We start from the raw sequence: 21,448 nt of genomic DNA, 5'->3' as shown, positions 1-21,448 counted from the left end.
CCAAAAGGTGCCAGTTTTATAACTGGCTTATCACTGTCTTTTCCATAACAAAACATACCTCTGAATAAGTCTGTAATCAACTATCTTGATGAGTACAGAAACAATATGTAACTTTTAGGCCATAAATTTTACTAGCATAACAAAGAGGTAAACATTATTACTTGATATGAAACATGACTAATACAAAGCACCGGTATGGTTTACCTGCACTGTCCCCTCTAAGAGACAGGAGTATAATCTAGCATTTTTTAAAAGTATATTTTCATAACTTTAGTTATATTTAATTATGAAAATCAGATTAGAAACTGTCAATATACACATAAACTGATTTTTGTTGAATTCACTAAAAGATTTACATGTAAAATATCTAGTTTGCCAGTCAACTTTTTATTAAGATATCAAATTCTCTAAGAATGTTTCCAGCACTAAAATTCTACTTATTTCTGCCCCGAAGCCTGGGAGTAATGACGGCAGCAGCTGCCTGTCGGGAGCAGTAGCTGCGAAGATGCTGGCTGCACTGGGGAAGTGCGGCTAGAGCTGCACGCTCTGCCCAGCCAGCAGGGCTGGCCCCTACTGAGTTGGCAGGGCGGGGCCAACTGCAGCTGTCCAGCCGTGGGTCTGGACCTAGGCAGCCTTGCATTCTTGGGGGCCTGGGTATGCCCCCTACCCCCGCAGGCTCTGAACTGCCTGTTCCCGCTACCTGGCCACTCCCTGATCCTGGTACCCACTCTGGGCGGAACAAAGTTGTGGCCAAGCCTGGGTGCTGTCACAACTCAGCTGGGTGTGCCTGTGCTCAGGGAGATGCTAACATGCCAGTCCCCTGCCAACTTGTACCCCTCTGGAATTTAGGCACTGGTGAGCATGGGAGGGAGGAGGCTGAGGAGGGATAAGGGTGGTTCGCCATGGGCCCTCAGGCACCCCTGGCACAAACAGCCTGGGTGCCATGGATGGCACATTCATGGCGACAGGACGCAGACAGGATCCTGGGTGGAAAGTGGTGGGTGTCTGGTGAAACCCCACCTTCAAGCCAGGGACAGCCTGAAGCCTGGGGACTGGGCTGCCAGTTCTCCAGCCCAGAGTGAGAACTTAGGATGCTTTCACTGGGTCCGCCCATGGCCATCCATGAACCAATCAGCATGCACCTCATCCCTTCTGAGCCCATAAAAATCCCCAGACTCAGCCATACTTGGACAGACTTCACAACTACCAGCTGCAGAAAGGAGCTACCCACTTTGGGTCTCCTGAGAGCTGTTCTGTTGTTCAGTTAAGCACAACCCTCCAGTTATCCACGTACCCCACTGGTCCTGGAAGTGGGACAAGAACTCAGGGCCCACCAGACGGAGGGACTGAAAGAGCAGTAACACAAATAGGGCTGAAACACACACCCTACCCTGACTTGCCACATGGAGGGTGATGAGAAGGAGAGAAGAGCTGCAGCCCTTTGGGGAGCCCAGACCTAGGGGCTCCCTGAGCCAGGGCTGTGACACCCTCCTTGGGGCTCTGGTTCCTGGCTTCTCCAAGCTTCTGGGCACCACCACATTTCCAGACAAGGTTGCCCACAATGGAAGCTGCGTGCGGTACATCTGGTCCAGCCAGTCATGCATGGAGCTGGCACCTGTTATCAGTGCCTGGAGCTGCTCACCCCACTGCAACAGCTTGCATGTGTGGCTGTGCACAGTGGCCAGAACCTGAGCTCACTTGCCCACACACCCCTCACCACTCCATGCCAGGCTCACCCTTGGCCTGTGTGGAATCTGGGCCAGTAGTATGAGTGGAGTGCAGCCTGCTGGGCCGAGTGGACAGGACAAGCTCAGCAGGTGCGAGCAGTGCTCAGGCAGAAGGCGCCACTGACATGGAGGTTTCCAGCTGGTGAAGCAACACTCCAAGGATCCCATAACAGTAAGATTTGAAAGCAAAGTCCCTTTCTTTGCTGAGGTAGTTATGAGCCCACTGAGGCAATAATGCAGGTCTGTGTAAATGGGTTGTAAAAAATAGTCAAAGGTGGTAAAAGAGCTGAGAAGCAGGAGGCCTTCCCTCCAAGTGAAAAGAAACTTGCTGAAATATAAAACTGACATTTTTCTTTGCATTCCGAATTAAACAATTTTTTTCTTTAGTGTTATCTTTTAATGGCCAAGATTAGGGTATACTACACATACAGTAAAATTCAATCTCTTTACTTTTACTGTTAGAAGGGTTCTGACAAATACAGGCATACCTCCAAGATACTGCAGGTTCAGTTCCAGGCACTAAAATAAAGCTAACATCACAATAAAGTTAGTATCACAATAAAGCAAATGACAAGAATTTTTTAATTTACCAATACATATGCTTTAGCTATGTTTACAGTATACAGTAGTCTACTAAGTATGCAATACCATTATGTTTGGAAAAGAAAAAGCATATACCTTAATTTAAAAATCCTTTATTGCTAAAAAATGCAAATGACTATCTAAGCCTACAGCAAGTTGCAATCTTTTTGCAGGTGGAGGGTCTTGCCTCGACGTTGATGACAGCTAACTGATCATCTGGCTGCTACAGGCTGGGGAGGCTGTGGCAATTTCTAAATATAAGACAACAATAAAGTATGCCACATCTACTGACTCTTCTTTTCATGAAAGATAACTTCGTAGCATGCAATGCTATCTGATAGCATTTTAAAAACTGGAGTCAATCCTCTCAACTACTTATTTACTGTTTTATCAACTACTTATTTACTATTCTAAATCCTTGGTTATCATTTCCACAATATTCACAGGATCTTCACCAGGAGTAGATTCCATCTCAAGAAATCACTTTATTTGCTCAGCCATAAGAAGCAACCCTGCATCCATTTTAATTTGATCATAAGATTGCAGCAATTCAGTCCCATCTTCAGACTCCACTTCTAATTCTAGCTATTTTCCTATATCTACCTTATCTGTAGTTACTTCTTCCACTGATGTCTTGAAGCTCTCAAAGTTATCCTTGAGGGTTGGAATCAACTTCTTCTAAACTCCTGTTAAAGTTGATATTTTCACCGCCTCCCACAAATCATGAATGATCTTCATGGCTCTAGAATGGTAACTCCTTTTTCAAGGAGGTTTACTTTGCCCATATCCATTAGAAGAATCACTATTATGGCAGCAATAGACTTATGAAACATATTTCTTATAAGACTTGAAAGTCAGTATTACTTCTTGATCCATAGGCTGCAGAATGGATATTGTTTTAGCAGACACAAAAACATTAATTCTCCTTGTGCATTTCCAACAGAGCCTTGGGTAACCACATGCATTGTCAATGAACAGTAACATCTCAAAAGGAATCTTTTTTTTCCCTCAGCAGTAGGTCTCAATAGTGAGCTGAAAATATTGAGAAAGCCGTGCTGTAAATAGATATGCTGTCATCCAGGCTTTCTTGTTCTGCTGATAAGAGCACATGCAGAGTAGACTTAATATAACTGTTCAGGACCCTAGGATTTTCAGAATGGTTAATGACCACTGGCTTCCATATAGTCACCAGCTGCATTAGCCCTAACAACAGAATCAGCTTGTCCTTTGAAGTGTGAAGCCAGGCATTAATGTCTCCTTTCTAGCTATGAAAGTTTTAGATTCCCATCTTCTTCTAATATAAGGCTGTTTCGTCTACATTAAAAATCTGTTGTTTAGTGTAACACCTTCATTAATTACCTTAGCCAGATCTTTTGTATAACTCGCTACAACTTCTACATCAGCACTTGGTGCTTCACTTTACATTGTTATGTTATGTAGATAGCTTCTTTACTTAAATTTCATGACCCCAAATTCTGCTAGCATCCAACTTTTCTTCTGCAGCTTCCTGATCTTTCCTGGCCTTCAGAGAATTAAAGAGAATTAGGAACTTGCTCTGGATTAGGCTTTGGCTTAAGAGAATGCTGTAGTTGGTTTGATCTTCTATCCAGATCACTATAATTTTCTCCATATCAGCAATAAGGTCGTTTTGCTTTCTTATCATTCCTGTGTTCACTGAAATAGCATTTTAAATTTCCTTTAAGAATTTTTCCTTTACATTTACAACTTGGCTAAACATTTGGTGAAAGAGGCATAGTTTTTGGCCGCTCTCAGCTTTTGACATGCCACTCTTAAGAAATTTAATCATTTCTAGCATTTGATTAATGTGACAGATGTGAGACTCTACGTTTAATCTGAACTTTTGGAAGCCACTGTAGGGTTATTCTTTGGCCTAATTTCAATACTGTTGTGTCTCAGGGAATAGGGAGACTCAAAGAGAGGAAGAGAGACAGAAAAATGGCTGGTTGTTGGAGCAGTCAGAACATACATTTATCTATTAGGTTTGCTGTCATATATGGGTATGGTTTATGGTGTCCTAAGACAATTACAATACTAATGTTAAAGACCACTGATCACGGATCACCATAACAGGTATAATAATAATGAGAAAGTGTGATATATTACAAAAATCAGCAAAATGTGAAGTGAGCATATGCTGCTGAAAAAAATGGCACCAATGGACTTGCAGGGTTACCACAAATACTCAATTTGTAAAAAATACACTACTTGCAAAGTGTAAGAAAGCACAACGAGGTATCCCTGTATAGGCAGTCCTATAATCACCACAACAGCCAAGATATAGAATATCTCTATCATTCCAAAAAGTTTCCCATTGCTCCTCTGTGATGAATTTCCTCCCTCAGATCCCTGATCTGATTTCTGTCCCTGCAATCCTCACAATGTCAGTATATTGTATAGTCTTTTATATCTATTTTTACTTAGCATAATACTTTGAGATTCATCCATCTTTGCATATATCAGTAATTTGTTTCTTTTCATGACTGAGTAGTATTTCACTGTATGGAGAGGTTGCAACTTATTCATTCATGTTGTTAGACATCTGGGTTGTTTAGGTGTTAACAAAGAAAACTGCTATAAACATTACAAACAGGTATTTGATGGGCAATTTATTCATTTTTCTTGGGTAAATACCTAGGAGTGGGATTGCTGGATACTATGTTAAATACATTTTTAATTATATATGAGAAACTTGTTTATTTTTTCAAATGAAACAGATAGTATCACTTTAATTATGAATAAGCTACTACACTGGCTGATGATACATCATAGTTTTTTTAAGAAAGAACACACACACCACACTTCTAAACTTGCACAGTTAAACAAGGAATGCACCAGTATTATGTAAAATACATGTAAAGTACTTCTAATTGACTAAAATTAACTAGATATCATATGTAAAAAACATAGCATAGTACTTAATGCATAGTGCATACCTAATGACTGCTAATTCTCCACTGTTCAAACTTTCCTTTTTCCCAGTGCTCTCAGCTTCCCAATCCTCAACTAACATAAACCCACACTTAAATGTGAATCATTATTTGTTAAATCAGTTATATAATAGGATACTCGTTCTCTCTCTTCAATTATTATCTCTTAAAGCAAAGCCAGTTTCATTCATTCATTTAAGCTGCTCCTTGGATAAATGATAGTGAGCCTCTAAAAACAGTAGAGCCTGTACTCAGGAAACATTTCAGGTGAACATCACCATCTTGTGTCAAAAAAGAGTAACTGCAATACCAAAATTATCAAATAGAAATCAGAGAAGTCAAAATGTATGGTCATTTTTTCCAAATTTATTCTGATGCATGTGTCAATAAAGTGTTCCAAAGCTTAAACTGTTTATGTATTAAAATTTATGCATTAAATTTTCAAGCTAGATTGTGTATATCATAAAGGAACTAGGTTTTCTATTACATGCCTCCTTCAGATACTTGACACCACGCGTGTGCACACACACACACACACACACACACACACACACACACAGAATGCCAGGCACAAAAATGACACTTCATTATTGTTAATACTCTCTACATACTTTAAAATTAGCCACCAAATTGCCCTTCTACAAATGACTTTAAAACATTCAATATATGGCTCCAGATGTAGTAGGTTTTGGCTACACTGAACATTACTTCCCAAATATGAGATTCTAGGAGCATTAACAATAGAAGACCAGAAGCTTTTTCAAATTTAAAAGTGATTCAACTATAATCATACAGATATTTCTATTCTAACTCAATATTATTTTTACATTTATATTCGTTTAAAAATAGTTAGAAGTATATTAAACAGAACCAAAATATTGCAGGCTAATCAGACATCTGTGAAAAAAGAAAATATGCTGCTCAACAAGTTCTCCTTTTTCAAAGAGTAATAAATTTTAAATTAAAAAGTTAAGGTGTTCTTCAACTGTCAAGCAAGGTTTTTATTACACAACAACAGTCTTAAAGTCTGATTGATTGCTTTTTCCCTTTTTTTTCTGAAAATCACAAAGTTAAGTCACTTTTGCACACCTGGATATCTGCTTGCTTTATGATCTGTTTGAAGAAAGAAACATTACAGTAACAAGACAGTCTGGGAGGGTGGTACCTAAAAAGAAACAACACAAAAAACAGAAACTTGTTTGGTAAATAGCATCCTTTTATATAGCATTGAGAATCTCTATTATTGTCTGTCTCTGTTTCACTAAAGAAGATAACTGCAGAGCTTGAATGATATATCAAAGATTAGTACATTTTTCACAGGTACAGAAACAGATGCTCAGTGAGGATAAATTATCTCAAATAATACACGGTCTGTTAACAACACAGCTAGCATCAGAAACTAAGATTTCTCCATTTGTCTGTCTGCCTTAACTATTCCATTGCTTGTTTCTGTCAGTTTTAAGCTGTTTTATCATGTTCTGTATAAGCCACTCTGGCCCCTTTCATATTTAACCTCTGGTACAGGTGTTAAATCGCATTTTCCTCCAGACTCATTTCCTCAGCTACACTGCTGGCATCATACAAAAGCCTCTCTCCAATGCTGTGCACTCTTCAAAAACTCATCCAGAAATACTAAGGTTTGGGAAGGTCTATGCCCAAAAGACCATAAGCAAAAAATTCAAAGAAGAAAAATACAAAATTCCTCATACAATAAGTCTAATATCACAAATTCATGAAACTGCAGCTATAAAGAGCGAAGTATTAAGAAAACTAAGTACGTATTTTAGCACTGTCTTAAAGCTAAAAGAAACTAAAATAGCTGGTTTTAAATATCTATGGAGTTCAAACAAGATTAATGTTGAACTCTTCACCTTAACAGTATATATATATATATATATATATATATATATATATATATATATATAATAAAACCTTGATTAAGAAGTTTATTTGAATTTCAGTGAATGAATATAAGTCCATTCACTCTTGTTTATTTCCATCAAAGAAAGCAGAAAGCATTTCTTTACCCAGATAGCATTCTTAATTGTAGAATTTTACTTTCCAAAGTTCTTCCTCCATAAATAATCTCAACCATCTAGTTTTTCTTTAGGAGTTCTCTTTAGTAACTCTTCAGAACACCCCCTAACTATCTCCATGTCAATTAAATGTTCCATGAAGTTCACCTAGATTGGGGATCTTGAACTAGATACTTCAAACTGTTTTTCAAAAAAAGAAAGCTATATTAATTATTCTTGGTATTTAAGATATATATAGTGCCTTTGCTATCAACAAATAAAGAAATATATAGAGAATGACAGAAACAAGATCCCAAACTTGACAAGTTGGGAAGATTAATCAAATCTAATAAGATGAATTTAGTAGGAGGAAATTCCTTTATTCCTAAGGCCTAAAGCCTTTGCCGCCACAGCCATGGAAGTAATTGGGAAATCACTTGGACTTAAAGAAAAGAATATCTGGGAATCATGTGAAAAGCAGGAGAAACACAGAGGAGCTAATTCTGGAGGAAGACTTCTCTATCTGGTATATATAGTGTTTCAGTTGATGAAACTTAAATCAACTGCACAAGCCCAAGGCATGAAAACTATTATTTAGCAGACTTTGAAGAAAGACCTGGCCTTTTCACTTTTGTTGTTTTTCTTAACTTTATTCAATAGCAATCCCAATGTGCAGCTGGCAAATAAGCTAACAAAATCCTGGAATGCATTAGTAAAAGCAAGGTACTCAGAGTAAAGGTAGTCAGAGTCTTACTAAGTTCTGTACTCATCAGAACACAACCAATCATTGTATATTTGTTTGTGGATTTGACAACTTCAGAGAGAAAAGGACAAATGAATAATAGTTCACAAGAAAAGGATGAGAATGTTGAAGATGGAAAAAAAATGCCATACAAAATAATCCAAAATGTCAAGCCTGAAAAACAAAAGACTGGTTAGTGAGATGAAGTGTAAAGACAAGATACCTAATAGTTTTAACAAATAAAGGGGCACCATATAGAAGGATTAAAAACTGTTCTTTACTGATTTTGCAATAAAATCAGGTGGATGTATAGAAGGTTTAGGGAGACTAGGAGCTGCTGGTTCATCAGATGAAAGAACTTCCTAATAGTTTGACATGATAATGAAAGCGCTTTTTTTTTTTTTTTTTTTTTTGAGATGGAGTCTCACTCTGTAGCCCAGGCTGCTGGAGTGCAGGGGCACGATGTCAGCTCGCTGCAATCACCACCTTGCGTGTGCCAGTTCAAGCAATTCTCTTGCCTCGGCCTCCCGAATAGCTGGGATTACAGGCACGTGCCACCATGCCCAGCTAATTTTTTTATTTTTAGTAGAGATGGGGTTTCACCATGTTGGCCAGGCTGGTCTTGAACTCCTGACCTCATGATCTGCCTGCCTCGGTCTCCCAAAGTGCTGGCATTACAGGCATGAGCCACCCTGCCTGGCCGAAATGGTCTATTTTATGAGTTAATAGTTCCCCATCAATGTGGGTGAATAAACAAAGGATGAAGAAATGATGAGCTGAGATTTTTCAATAGGTGTCAATGCATCGGATGGGTCATCTAGACCATGGAGCCTTCTATGTCCTCTCCAATCTTGAAAAAAACAGTATCTTTTAGACCTTGAGTATTGACAGCAACATGTATTTTGTTATGGTATTACTTTCTGTAATATTAAACATACTTCAATTCGCATGTTGACAAATATTATTTATTAAATATATCTAAATACAGAATCTTTCAAAATTTAGAAATCTAAGCCTGAAAATCCCAATGATGCTAAATACTAAAAAGGGCATACAACCCACACTATAAAAAGCCAAAAACCAATGGAGCTTTAAGCTTAAAATGCCATGAATAAATATTTACATTACTCATGTAATAAAAATTGTAGATTTATGGGTTTGGGGGAGTCAGTCAGTTGCAAAAAAAAAAATTAGTGCAAGAAAATGTATTTTAAAAAATTAAAGATTAGGAGAACTTTCAAGAAGAGATGGTGTATACTTGAAAGAAGTTAATTCAGTCTCCCTACTATTATTTAAGTTCAGTATTATATTTTTGACTGATATATGATTTATAATGTATCTTCAGAAAATTTATGTGTCAAACATTTTTAAACAGTCTTTAGAAAAACTGTGGCTCATTCATCTCAAAATGAATTAATGACTTGAATAAAGATCTAAAACTGTAAAACTACTGAAAGAAATTATAGGGAAAATTCTCCATGACACTGGCCTGGACAATAATTTTTTGGACATGACCTCAAAAGCATAGATAACAAAATAAAATACAGACAAGTGAGATTATATGAAGCCAAAAAGCCTCTCCACAGCAAACAAAACACTCAACATAGTGAAGAGACAACGTATAAAATGAGAGAATATGTTTGTAAACCAAACTGTTAGGGTGTTAAAAATCTAAAATACCAAAATTCATAAGGAACTCAAACAACTCAACAGCAACAAATGACCTGATTTTAAAATGGGCAAAAGACCTGAATAGCCATTTCTCAGAAGAAGTTTGATAATTGTGTATACACAATTATCAGAACAGCATGCTGTACTCTATAAACACGAATAATTTTGTCAAATAATCTTTTCTAAAAAGAAAATATGTGAGGCTTATATATGAACAACAGACATTAAAGATTACTAATCTTCTAAAAGCTTACAAGGACAAATCAAGAGTTAGCAACCTTTTTTTATAAAGGTCCAGAGTAAATAATTTAGGCTTTATAGGTCATAAGTCTGTACTGTAAGTACTCTACTACAGTAGTGCAAAAGCAGTAATAGACAAAACATCAACAAATTAGTATGGCTGTGTTCTAATAAAGCTTTATTTATGGGGACTGAAAGTTGAATTTCATATAATTTTCACATGTCACAAAATACTACTTTTAAAGTATTTTCCTAATCATTTAAATATGTAAAAACTATTCTTAGACAATGGAATGTACAAAACCAGGTAGTGGGTCACATTTGGCCTAAAGGCCATAGTTTGCCAAACTTTGAGATAAAGAGGCTTTATCTTATAAACATCTAAATGAAGTAACACCCATATATGCATCCAACCTCTAACCAGTCTCTCTTCTCTGGTCTCTCCCAATTCCCTCTCCCCAAAGCCAAAACTTGTAAGGGGCTGCTATAGAAGATACAGTTAAAACAATTGGAGCTTTAAAAAACAAACAAAACAAAAATCTAGCAACAATAACAAAAACACTTATGAGAATCTTGTGTCAAGATGGTAAAGCTAAAATTGGAAAATGACCATAGAGGATGGCTTCCAGCTCTGATCTTACTTTGGCTCACCAAAGACTCTTCACATCATTTTGATAAACAATGTGAAAGATTAATAGGCACCCACTCCTTAAATACTTTTGAGAAAGTAAAGACTTATGATTCATTTGAACTTTTACTGTCCATTAGTCCTTGCAGCTTGTTTTTTAGTTCTGACTTAGCTGAGAAGAGTAATATTAGAAGAACAGTAGTCATAACTAGGAAAAATGGAGAATGAAGTAATCCACAACCATTTGTAACCTTTCTTCTGAGGGTATTTTTGGAACACTAGTCGTTTGAATATTGGAAGATATGTATATTCAGCTTTTATTAGTAGACATTTCTAAATACTGTTAATTAAATTTTTCCCGTGTCATAAAACTTTCTATAAAACTAACTTTTAAGCTGGATGCTGTAGTGTACACGTATAATCTTAGCTACTTGGGAGGCTGAGGCAGGAGATTGCTTGAGTCCAAAGATTCAAGCCTTCACTACTTTATGATCTGTGAATACATTGCACTTCAGCCTGGGCAACATGTCCAGACCTGCATCTCGAAACACACAAACATCAAAACCCAACTTTACTTTGCAACAATGTAAGGAAACAAAATGTTATGTCTTATTTAGCTCATTAAGCACATTTCCTCTTCCAGAAAAAACAGTAAAGAAAATGAATGCCAATCTACAACCTTCATGAGTCTAACACAATGATAAAACATAATCCTGAAACCAAAATTATTCAAGACTTCTTGAATCATTTCGTAACTTTCACAATTTTCCTCAATTGCGCAATCTTTTCATAGATGGCTTAAAGTAAAATTTTTGAAGTCCTACAAATTTCCCACTATAAGAAAACTAGGTTTATAGGCTAGGGATAATGCTTATAACTCAATAGTTATTATTGGGAGCCTGTTACATGTAGACATCTGGACTAAAAGTACCCAAAGAAACTGAATTCAAAGATATTCACAAAACTAAACTATTTTGAGGCTTGCTTAACATCTTAGAAAGAAGACATGATTTTTCCCTAATATTCAACATAAATGTATAAAATGTCATGAACTGAACACTTCTAAAGGGGCCACACAGCAGCAATGAATAACATAAACTCCAAAAGTTTGGGCATTTAACTATTATTTGGGCATCAATAATAAATTAGCTGTTTGTTTCTAAGGAAATCCAAACCATCAGCAACCAATCTAAAGACAATGAGCCTACTTGATACCACACAATCCCGTTAATCTTCATCTGTCCCACCACATCCTGTCACTCATACGCAAAATGAACAATTGAGGGTGGAACTTCAACTTCTCTTCACTATCTAAGCAGGAGGTAGATAAAAAGCCTAGGGGACTTAGGGACATCAAGGGCAATTATTTCACTCAGCCTAGTGTGCTACATCATAGTGAATGAGTCTGACATGTAAATGTGACATAGCAAGGAATAGAATAATGCAAGTCTTGAGCTATGCGTCTCACTTTCTTTGCTGAATTAGCAGAATCCCCAAGAAACTTCAGCTTTAGTCTCCCTGGAAAACATGACACTGAAACATTGTCAAAAAGAAAACACTAAATAGGCACAATACATGGGTAACATAATGATACCAATTTCACTCCTGTAACAGTCCAGGAATTCTCCCTGTTCTAACATATGAACTTAAAATCATCATGACATAGAGGCTGTGGGGTAATCGGCAACAAGATTGTAAAATACGCTAGCTAACTGAAAAGGCCAAATGCCTTGATGTAATGTAGCCAAAATTACACTACATGTATATTTATTTGACCCTGGAATGGTCTTTTTTTTTTAAAACCAGTTTTAGACTAAAAACATAAAATGTATTTTACTCTTTGTCACCTCTTTTATTCCTACTACAGTTTCCTCCAGACAATAAAGGTAAAAACTGTGTATTTTTATTTCATAACAGAATGTTGTTTTAATTGTCCTTAAAACTGTTTGGTTTCTACCACCACATTCATGGCACATTTTGAACATTATGTCCTAATCATACAAGTGGGAAAACATCTTTATAGTTCTATTAAACAATGTAACTAAAGTTCCACAGTAGTTCTTCAGAAAAAAGCTATGTGGAAAGGAAACAGGCTTAAAATTGTACTGCATATTCTCTTATATTTAACAAACTTTGGAGAACTTGACAAGGACATACACTTTTGATATAGTATATATCATCTTAGTAATAAAAGTATAGTTAAAAAATTCATGTTTCATATGAATATGGAGTTCTACCTGAAACAGAAATGAATTAAATATTAAACTTTTTTACAATTATCACTAAATACTGAAAGCCCTTTCCTCACCATAACTACAGAATATATGCAACACATTTAGGCCATGGTTCAAAATAAGAAGGAATCGGCAAATAAAAAAGAGGAATGTGAGGAAAGTGTGAATAAAAGATAGTATTTTTTGTGCGGGGGGATATAAACAAAGAGTAATTTTGTATGAGGGATTTTGCATGGTGGATTCTTGTCCTAGAGTAAAGTTAACTGACTCTTTGAGAGGGAGATGGTACAGGACAGGTCACAAGGTCCAGACATGTCGTGGATGCTCTGTATGGATGATAATGGTGTTTGTAAAAGGGAATTTGAGAGGGGAGTTTGGTATGTGATTAAGCTGGCTGTGACTGAAGGAAAACTGTGGTAGACATTCTAGAAAACAGTCTATGTGTTGGAACCAGGTTTTCTTAAGATATTAATTCGCTAACTTGCCAGAATTTTTGCTTTTTAATTCTGTGATTTCTTTTGAAAGCTTCTCAGATTTGTGTAACTCTCTCCTTATTTTTTTTGTCAGCTCCCGTGACTTGTTTCTCCTCTGGTTCTGACTGCTGTTATGGCCTGATACTAAAGTGTTTTGCCTTAGAGGTCTATGGGAGCACTGTTTTCCCCCAGTATAGCTTGATTCTATGCTCTTGGTTTTTCTTGATATATAGCCTTATTTTTGGCTTTTAATATTTGACTACTATATTGTTTAAAAGAGTTTTAAGCCACCTCCATTCCCCTCTGCCTAAAATGTTTAACTGGTTATAAGTCTTTTGACTTATGAGTTCCCTGGCCAAAGGAAATCCCATATAAACCTAAAAAAAACTAATTCAGAACATGATGGGAAATAGGGAGGGGCTGGACATGCTTCACTATGCCACACCTGCCCTTAGAATTTAGGCTAGGTTCAAAAGGCCTTTCAGAATTATGAAAATAGAGTGTTGCCCTTTCCCACAAAGAAAAAAATAGCCCCTGTTCAGCCAGACTTAGTCTTACTAAAAACTTAAAGATCCCCAGATGATCAATTACAACTAAAAACAGAAGGACCTCTATCAGGTATTGTTAAGGGCCTCCACTGCTGTTAAACATCAGATAATCACTAGCTGGGCACACCTGTCCAGGATTAAACCTATTTCTTGTAAGTCCCTGCAGGCATAAGAGGAAGACACCATGAGCAATACTTAACAAAACTCTAGAATACTTAAAGCTATTATTTCACAAACACACAGATAAATAATGTGATGATGTAAGTGGGCATGGGAGCATTAACTTTTCTCTTCCAATTTTCTTGTTTAACCTCCTAGTAAAGTTTATATCTTTTAAAGTCTACATAAAGATGATGCTGGCACAAGGCTTCCAACCCATCTTATCATCTGACCCAGAAAATGAAAACAATCTGCCGTTGGGCCTTTTAGATCAGTTATCCAGAGATTTTTACTCCTCCCATGCTAGGCAGAGCCTATGTCATAAAATCAGCAGGAGGCACTTACAGAAGACAGACCTGTGACCTTAGGCAGCCCTTTAAGATTAAGGAGGCATTCCTCATTCTCCTTATGGGGAGGAAATGAGGTAGGAGACCAACAGGACTTGTTTTCTCGTGACAACCCTGCCGAACAAAACAGGATCTAGTCTGGATGGGGCAAAGTGAAGAAACTGGCCAAAACCAGTAGATACAACAAAAGCGATCTCTAGCTGTGCTCACTGCCCACTGGCATAGGACACTGCTACCAGAACCATGGCAGTTGACAAATGTCACGGTAGTGACTCAAAAGTTATCACACCCCTTTCCATGGCAGTGACCCAGAAGTTCCCACTCCTTTCCTAAAATCAATTTGTATTAACTCACCCTTTAATTTGCATGTAACTGAAAGTGGGCAAACTGAGTGTGCTGCTTATAAGTTAGCCCTGCACCACAAGGAGCAGTACCAATCAATAAAAGATTGCTGTCTAACACCACCACCGGGCCCTTGAATCCTTTCCTGGGTGTAGCCAAGAAGCTTCCCAGCCTAAGTCCCAATTGTGGGGCCAGCCTGTCCCCTATCACCCTGATAGAAACATATCTTCTTTCAATTATTCAATCAAATGTTAATCTAGATGCTACTGTGAAGGGCTTTTGTAGGATCCTGAATCAGCTGACTTCAAGGTCCAGACATTTTTCCTCGATAAGGCTTAACCTCAACAGATGAGCCATCCAAAAGGACAGGGCTTCTCCTGGCAAAATAAATTTGAAGTGTGACAGGGATAAAACATTCCATTGCTGTTTCTGATGGTAGAGGGGGCCGTGTGGCAAGGAATGTTGGTAGTCTCTGGGAGCTGAGAGTGGCTCCTAGCTGATATCAAGTAAGGAAATTCAGTCTTTAGTCCTCAGCCCTGCAGTCACAAGTGAGTTATGCCACAATTACATGAGCTTAGAAACATGAGCTCCTAATGAGAATGCAGACTACCCAACACTGTGTTTTCAGTCTTTAGTTTAAATCCTGAGCAGGCAAACTAGTCATGCTGTGCCCACATTCTAACCTAAGAAATGTGAATAAATGGGTGTGAAGCTGCTAAATTTGTGGTAAAGTACCACAAATTTGCTTCTTACACAGCAAGAAAACAACAATACAAGCACTAAACAGACCAAGTCAGACAGCTTGATTTAGAAAAATGCAGTTACGTTTATCGTAAGCCTTAAATCCTACTTGAAGAAATATATATAATATTGTGACATGGTAAAAAGCCCCATAAAACTGCATACCTCAACCATATCTCAGCTTTCTGTTGAAACTGCTTTCTATAACCCAAATGTGAATAAGTAATTAAGGATTATAATCGCCACCTTACCCAGATAATGTGTAAACAAATGTTAATCTTGACTTTTGTCAACCACTTAAGTAACAACCAGAATGCCAAAAAGTCCTCTGGCCCTTGGAGTGTCCGGAGCCCCTCACCCTATCTTCGCCCAGGAATCCACTGGAATGTCCAGAACCCCCTCACCCTCATCCCCGCCCAGGGGGTGATTTACAGAATCCACTAGCCCTCAGAACATCTGAAGCCCCTCACCCCCACCCCTGCCCCTCACCCTCACTCCTGAGGTGGTTTTACAGGTATCAAAGGTCTTGACACCCTCCTTTCAGGGCCACAGGCTGAAGAGACTCGAGTCCTCCGTGGACGCTGGCAATGAAGACACTGCAATTTGGCATACTTTTGTCTTGGTGTTGACTTTCTATGCTCGGGCCAGTACAACAATATCAAGGACACAACATTAGGAAACTAAAGAAGGCTACTAGCAGATTAGGCTTTAATGACAAGAAACCGAAGACATTTTAGAGCTCATTAACCACCGGGAAACCAGGAAACAAACGTCATAAAAATACAATTAATTCTTACCAGAAGAAAGATTTTTCTGGATTCACCACCTTTATTTGTGAAACCAGAGGCAGAACTAGGTAAACTTTAATGGCTCCTTCAGCAGTTTCTACAGTCCTTGTTCATATAAAGTCCCAACCTTTATATAGACTTCAGAGATGTCTTAACACCAATCCAGATTCTATAAATACTCAGAACTCACCTATCTTCTAATAAAGTATTGCATCAATAAGGGAATGATTTTTTAAGATCCAAAGCTTTCCTGCATTTGACCAAAGGATCTTTATCACATAGCAAAACACCTAACCAAACCAAAGCAAGGCTTTCTTACCACATAATAGTTCCAGTCAAAGGGGTCTTTTTTAAAAATCACATTTTAAAAACTGAAAGTATGTGTATACATGCACAGGAAGAAAGTAGCTCATAAAGTCCCACATGAGGCAATAATGCTGACAATAACAAAAAAGAGAAACTGGTTCATGCTCTGAGAGCAAATGTTTACTCCCAACCTAAATCCTTATAAAATATTACATATTAGATATAAATGAAGCACTTAAATTACTTAACTCCTTTATTAAATGATGACCTAGGGAAAAAGTGGTAGTAATAGTTTGAAAGGATTGGTTTTGCACCTATACTACTTAATGTGACAGCCTGAGTAACTTCTTAAAAAAATAGAAGAATTCTAATTATTTTGAAAACAACAATTAGGACAATATTTCTTCAAAGTTACTGTGTTGATAGTAACTAGTGTCTAACTAGTGCTAGCTAAGTAGATAGAATGTACCTTCAAATAGATGAAAATGATGAAAACTCTGGAATAATAAATTAGATGAAACAAAGAATTTCAAACTTCAATTCCCTAGAGAAATATGCTAAAAGATACAAAATGGGGGATACTGAAGAGTTATGAAATAGTTTCACTAATAATGAATCATAAGCAATAAAAATGTAAATAAAGCTTTTCTTTGTTCTCTTCATTTCTATTAGTTTAAGATCCTTTGTAGGACAGTTCCCTGAGTGGTCTTGGACTGACCCAGTCTCTCTCTCTCCTTGTAGTTCGCAAGAGTAACTGTAGCATGTGCAGGAAATGCAACATCCTGAGATGGGGAGGGACTGGATGGAACAGCCCAGGTTCTGCTCCAGTCCTCCCCTAGAAACAGGATGTCCTCTAGCTCTTGTGCCCAATGAGTCTCACATTCTCAGTATATAAAACCCAAAACATGGTGCTTTCCAGGGGCCCTCAGCTGCAGTGCAAGCAAAGCACATGCAGCCAAGACTCCATTCACCCGAGTTAGCTTTCCTGAGCCTTGAGAGACTGGCTTGCAATGAATCCTAGGCTTCTACTGTATCTTGCTGCCCATCTATAACTGGGAAACTTGCTTCGTATAACCTGTATGCAAGAATGTTCTGTCTTACTCAGAGAAGATGGTAACCAGTCCACAGTGAACCTGCTTTACACTCTTCAACATCCTCTAAATGAAAAACTGATTAGAAAGTAATTGGACAAAAACAAAAACCTGATAAAATCAAACAAGCCAGTTCTTGATTTTATAATATCCACAATGGCTTCTCTCTTACCTTGTCTATCCTATCTGGGCGGTTAGTAGCTGCCAAAATGGTCACATCCTTTAGCTGTTCAATCCCATCCATTTCTGTTAAGAGCTGAGCCAAAACACGATCAGCTACATTCCCAGCACCTAAAGAGCTGATTTGGAAAATACAGCTTTAAAAATCTCTTTACCTATCTTCAAATACTATATCTATTAATTTTTAAAGGTTCTATAGTCTATAACAAGAAAAATCATGTCTGTTTTCAAATATGAAGTGTGCCTTTTAGACTTTATTTATTGCATTATCATATCCCAAAACAAACTGTATTCAAATCACTTATTTTCCTATTTTCCTGTCATCAACGATGTTCATTTTCATTCCAAAACTAAAATATTTAAATAAATGTCAGAAATAAAAGCACTGGAAAACAAGATATAAGATTATTTAAAATAATTCATCAAATACATACAGAATTGTTCAATGTTTGTATTCAACATGGCAAATACATTGACAGAAATTGGGAATGAAAAACTGAGTAAGATGCAAACCCAGTCCTCACATGAAACCTAAAGTCTATGTGAAATAAAAAACTCATTACACATCCATAACAACTAGGATATTTCGATGTTTCTTCATAAATATTAAGAATATTTTAAAAACACATCAGACAGTAGGTAATTACCACAATCCCCATTTCTTGAGAAATAAGCAAAGAAAGCATGCTAGTTTTTCTTCTTTGGTTTAGGTACCAAGTCAGTTATAAAGCCAGTTCTAAACATACTACCCTTTAACTTCATGTCCTTTGACCACTAAAAAATTACTGAATATAAGTTCTTAAAAAATAAACGGGCCAGATGCAGTGGCTCATGCCTGTAATCCTTTGGGAGGCCGAGGCAGGTGAATCACTTGAGGCCAGGAGTTCAAGACAAGTCTGGCCAACTGGGTCAAACCCTGTCTCTACTGAAGAAAAACACAAAAATTAGCCAGGTGTGGTGGCACGCACCTGTAATCCCAGCTACTCTGAAGGCCAAAGCATGAAAATACCTTGAACCTGGAGGCCAAGGTTGCAGTGGTCAGATATCACGTCACTGCACTCCAACCTAAGCAATAGAGTGAGATTCTGTCTCAAGAAAAAAAAAAAAGAAAAGAAAAAAGAAAGTAAACTCAACAAATCCTACTAATGAACAAATCCTTGATATCACACAATCAAAATGCACAAAACAATTCTCATTAGCAATAGCTTGAATTTCCTAAGACTTATTCAGAATTGATAAATATGTAATAAACAACTGAGTGGACAACTATAGAGTAACACAGCATTGTAAGTGTATTAAACATTTAAATTCAATTAGACGCACTTGGGTGGGTGGGGTGGAAAAGGACGTAAAGTAGAGGGAAACAAATACCCAATAATTTGTTAGCACCTGTGACAAAGAAGAGAACCTCAGTATAATTATCATGTAATATATTTAGGATTAAGGTAATCAGGGCCTCTAAATGACAGTATTTAGACCTCAACATGCATTATAAGTTCAAAAATTTGACTTAATGTATCCATGAGAATAGCCTCTAACTCAAACTAACCAAATGCACATGAGATTGTTATACAAATCACAGTCTCAATTTATTAATTTACATGTTTTTCTCCAGTATTTAAAATATATGGGACCAAAGAGTACTTGGGAAGTCACTGAGAACTGTTTTGGGTACTAATTCTTGCAGGTAGCTACTCTGCAGGTAAACAATTTTGCTTATTTGACTCTATGTAGGAACGATGAACATTATAAACAAATGGACTCTATATCTGTATTAGACTGTTCTCACACTGCTATAAAGTACTACCTGAGACCAGGTAATTTATGAAGAGAACAGGTTTAATTGACTCACAGTTCCACTTAACAGGAAGCATGACTGAGAGACCTCAGGAAACTAACAATTACAGCTAAGCAAAAGAGGAAGCAAGCACTTTCTTCACATGGCAGTAGTGGGGAGAAAAAGAGAGTGAAGGGGGAAGTGCCACACACTTTTAAACCGTCAGATCTCATGAGAACTCACTCAATACCATGAAAACTGCAAAGGAGAAATCCATCCCCATGATGCAATCACCTCCCACCAGGAGTCTCCTCCAACACTCGGGGATTACAATTCAACATGAGATTTGTGTGGGGACACAGAGCCAAACTGTATCAGTATCCTTCAAAAGAGTCTCCATAATATAATTTTTCCATATGGGAGTTTAACTGTCAAGTAGAAACACAATTGGCAAAAGCTTTAGGAGGTCTTTCATAATTACTACACACATAGTAAATATTTCAGTCTGCCAATAAATTATATCGGAAGCCTTTAATTGTATCTACTCTGCTAATCACTTGTGATTCCATACCACAAAAAACTCAGGAAGGTGATATGGGCAGGTCTCGGGAAAGCCAAAGTGGGCTGTCCCAAGAAAGATGGTTTATCAGGTAAAACCTTAAAACTTGGTGGGTATTAGGCAAGCAAAGGGTGAAAGGAGGGAAAGAGAGAGAATACAGGATACTAAAAAGTGGATAAAGTGCAAAATGGCTCAGCATAGCAGTAAGGTAAAAATATAAAAGATTAGTATAGAAAAATAAACCAAGGCTGAACAACGAAGACCTTGTTATTAATATCATGGAGTTTGGATTTTATGCTATAGTTAATGGGATGTTTCAACTAGAGACATGATCTAATCAGAGTTGTGTTTTTGAGAGACACCATGGCTGCCTGCAGTGTAGAGAAAAGACTATAAAAGGATAGTATTGGCCCAATTTCTGGTTCAGAATGTTAGGAGCTTGGAAGTCTTCACTCTGTCCTAACAGCAAGTAAAAAGCTGAACAAACTGAAAAACCAACTCTTCTTAGATCCATCATATTAGTAAGTTCACAGGGCAAAACTGGAGAGACAGATAGCCCAGGTACAGAAAATCACAATTTTCTGGATCAGAAACCCACAAAGAGAAACCTCCATGAGAGCCACTGCTAGGGTAGGAAAACTGGAAATGTAATTAACAAACTGTGGGGGTTCAGTGTTTGACAAGTCAGAGAGTCACGGAAGGGGGGCCCTCACACATTTGTGAGTTTTATCTTCAGGAACTACACCAGCTTCTCACAGTGAAGATCTGAGAAAAATCCCCCTGTGCTTCTGGCAGGAGGAAGGAAATATACCCACTGTGAACTACACTTAGAGCATTCTTTTCTGAAAAAGGCCTGCTCTTCAAGAGAAAATATTTTTTCTCAGAGCTTATGTTACTGAGGTTTTATTAGAGACTGGTGACCCAGAAGAAGAGAAATATCCAACTTTAGCACTTTCTAGCCTTTCCTTTGGGGAAGAAAAATAAAAAACTCCAGCCCCATCTAGCCATCCTGTCCCATCTAAGGGGAGAAAACCATGAAGTTCAGAGTCAAATGGTATAGACTCACTAAAAGACTGAGATCTAATCACAGGACCATGGAACACTCCTTCCCCTACTCTCCCCAACACCTATTATATCACTAAAGCCCTACTTACTGCAGTTCCTTTTATCCAGTATATCTTGTCTGGTTATCAAAGAAAAATTACAAGGCATGCTAAGAGCTATGGAGCAGATACAAAAGGTGTGGCACGTGTAATAGGAACACCAAAAGAAGAAAGAACAGAACCAACATTTGAAGAAACATTCACTGAGAATTTCCCAAAAGTAATATCAGCTACACATCCAGGAAGC

General features: G+C 37.6%; 1 protein-coding gene across 1 annotated transcript in view; it reads right to left on the bottom strand.

Moving 5' to 3' along the window:
- The window catches only part of LOC108314019 (ATPase family protein 2 homolog), a 269,876-nt gene that overhangs the window by 187,521 nt on the left and 60,907 nt on the right, over nucleotides 1-21,448 (bottom strand). Inside the window, exon 5 of the mRNA XM_017542739.2 lies at nucleotides 17,755-17,881. Coding sequence (XP_017398228.2) covers nucleotides 17,755-17,881 — 127 coding nt within the window. The remainder of the gene's footprint in view (nucleotides 1-17,754; nucleotides 17,882-21,448) is intronic.

This window comes from Cebus imitator, unplaced genomic scaffold (genome assembly GCF_001604975.1).
Source record: "Cebus imitator isolate Cc_AM_T3 unplaced genomic scaffold, Cebus_imitator-1.0 Scaffold146, whole genome shotgun sequence".
Taxonomy (NCBI): Eukaryota; Metazoa; Chordata; class Mammalia; order Primates; family Cebidae; genus Cebus; species Cebus imitator.
This window is presented reverse-complemented; position numbering and strand designations above follow the sequence as displayed.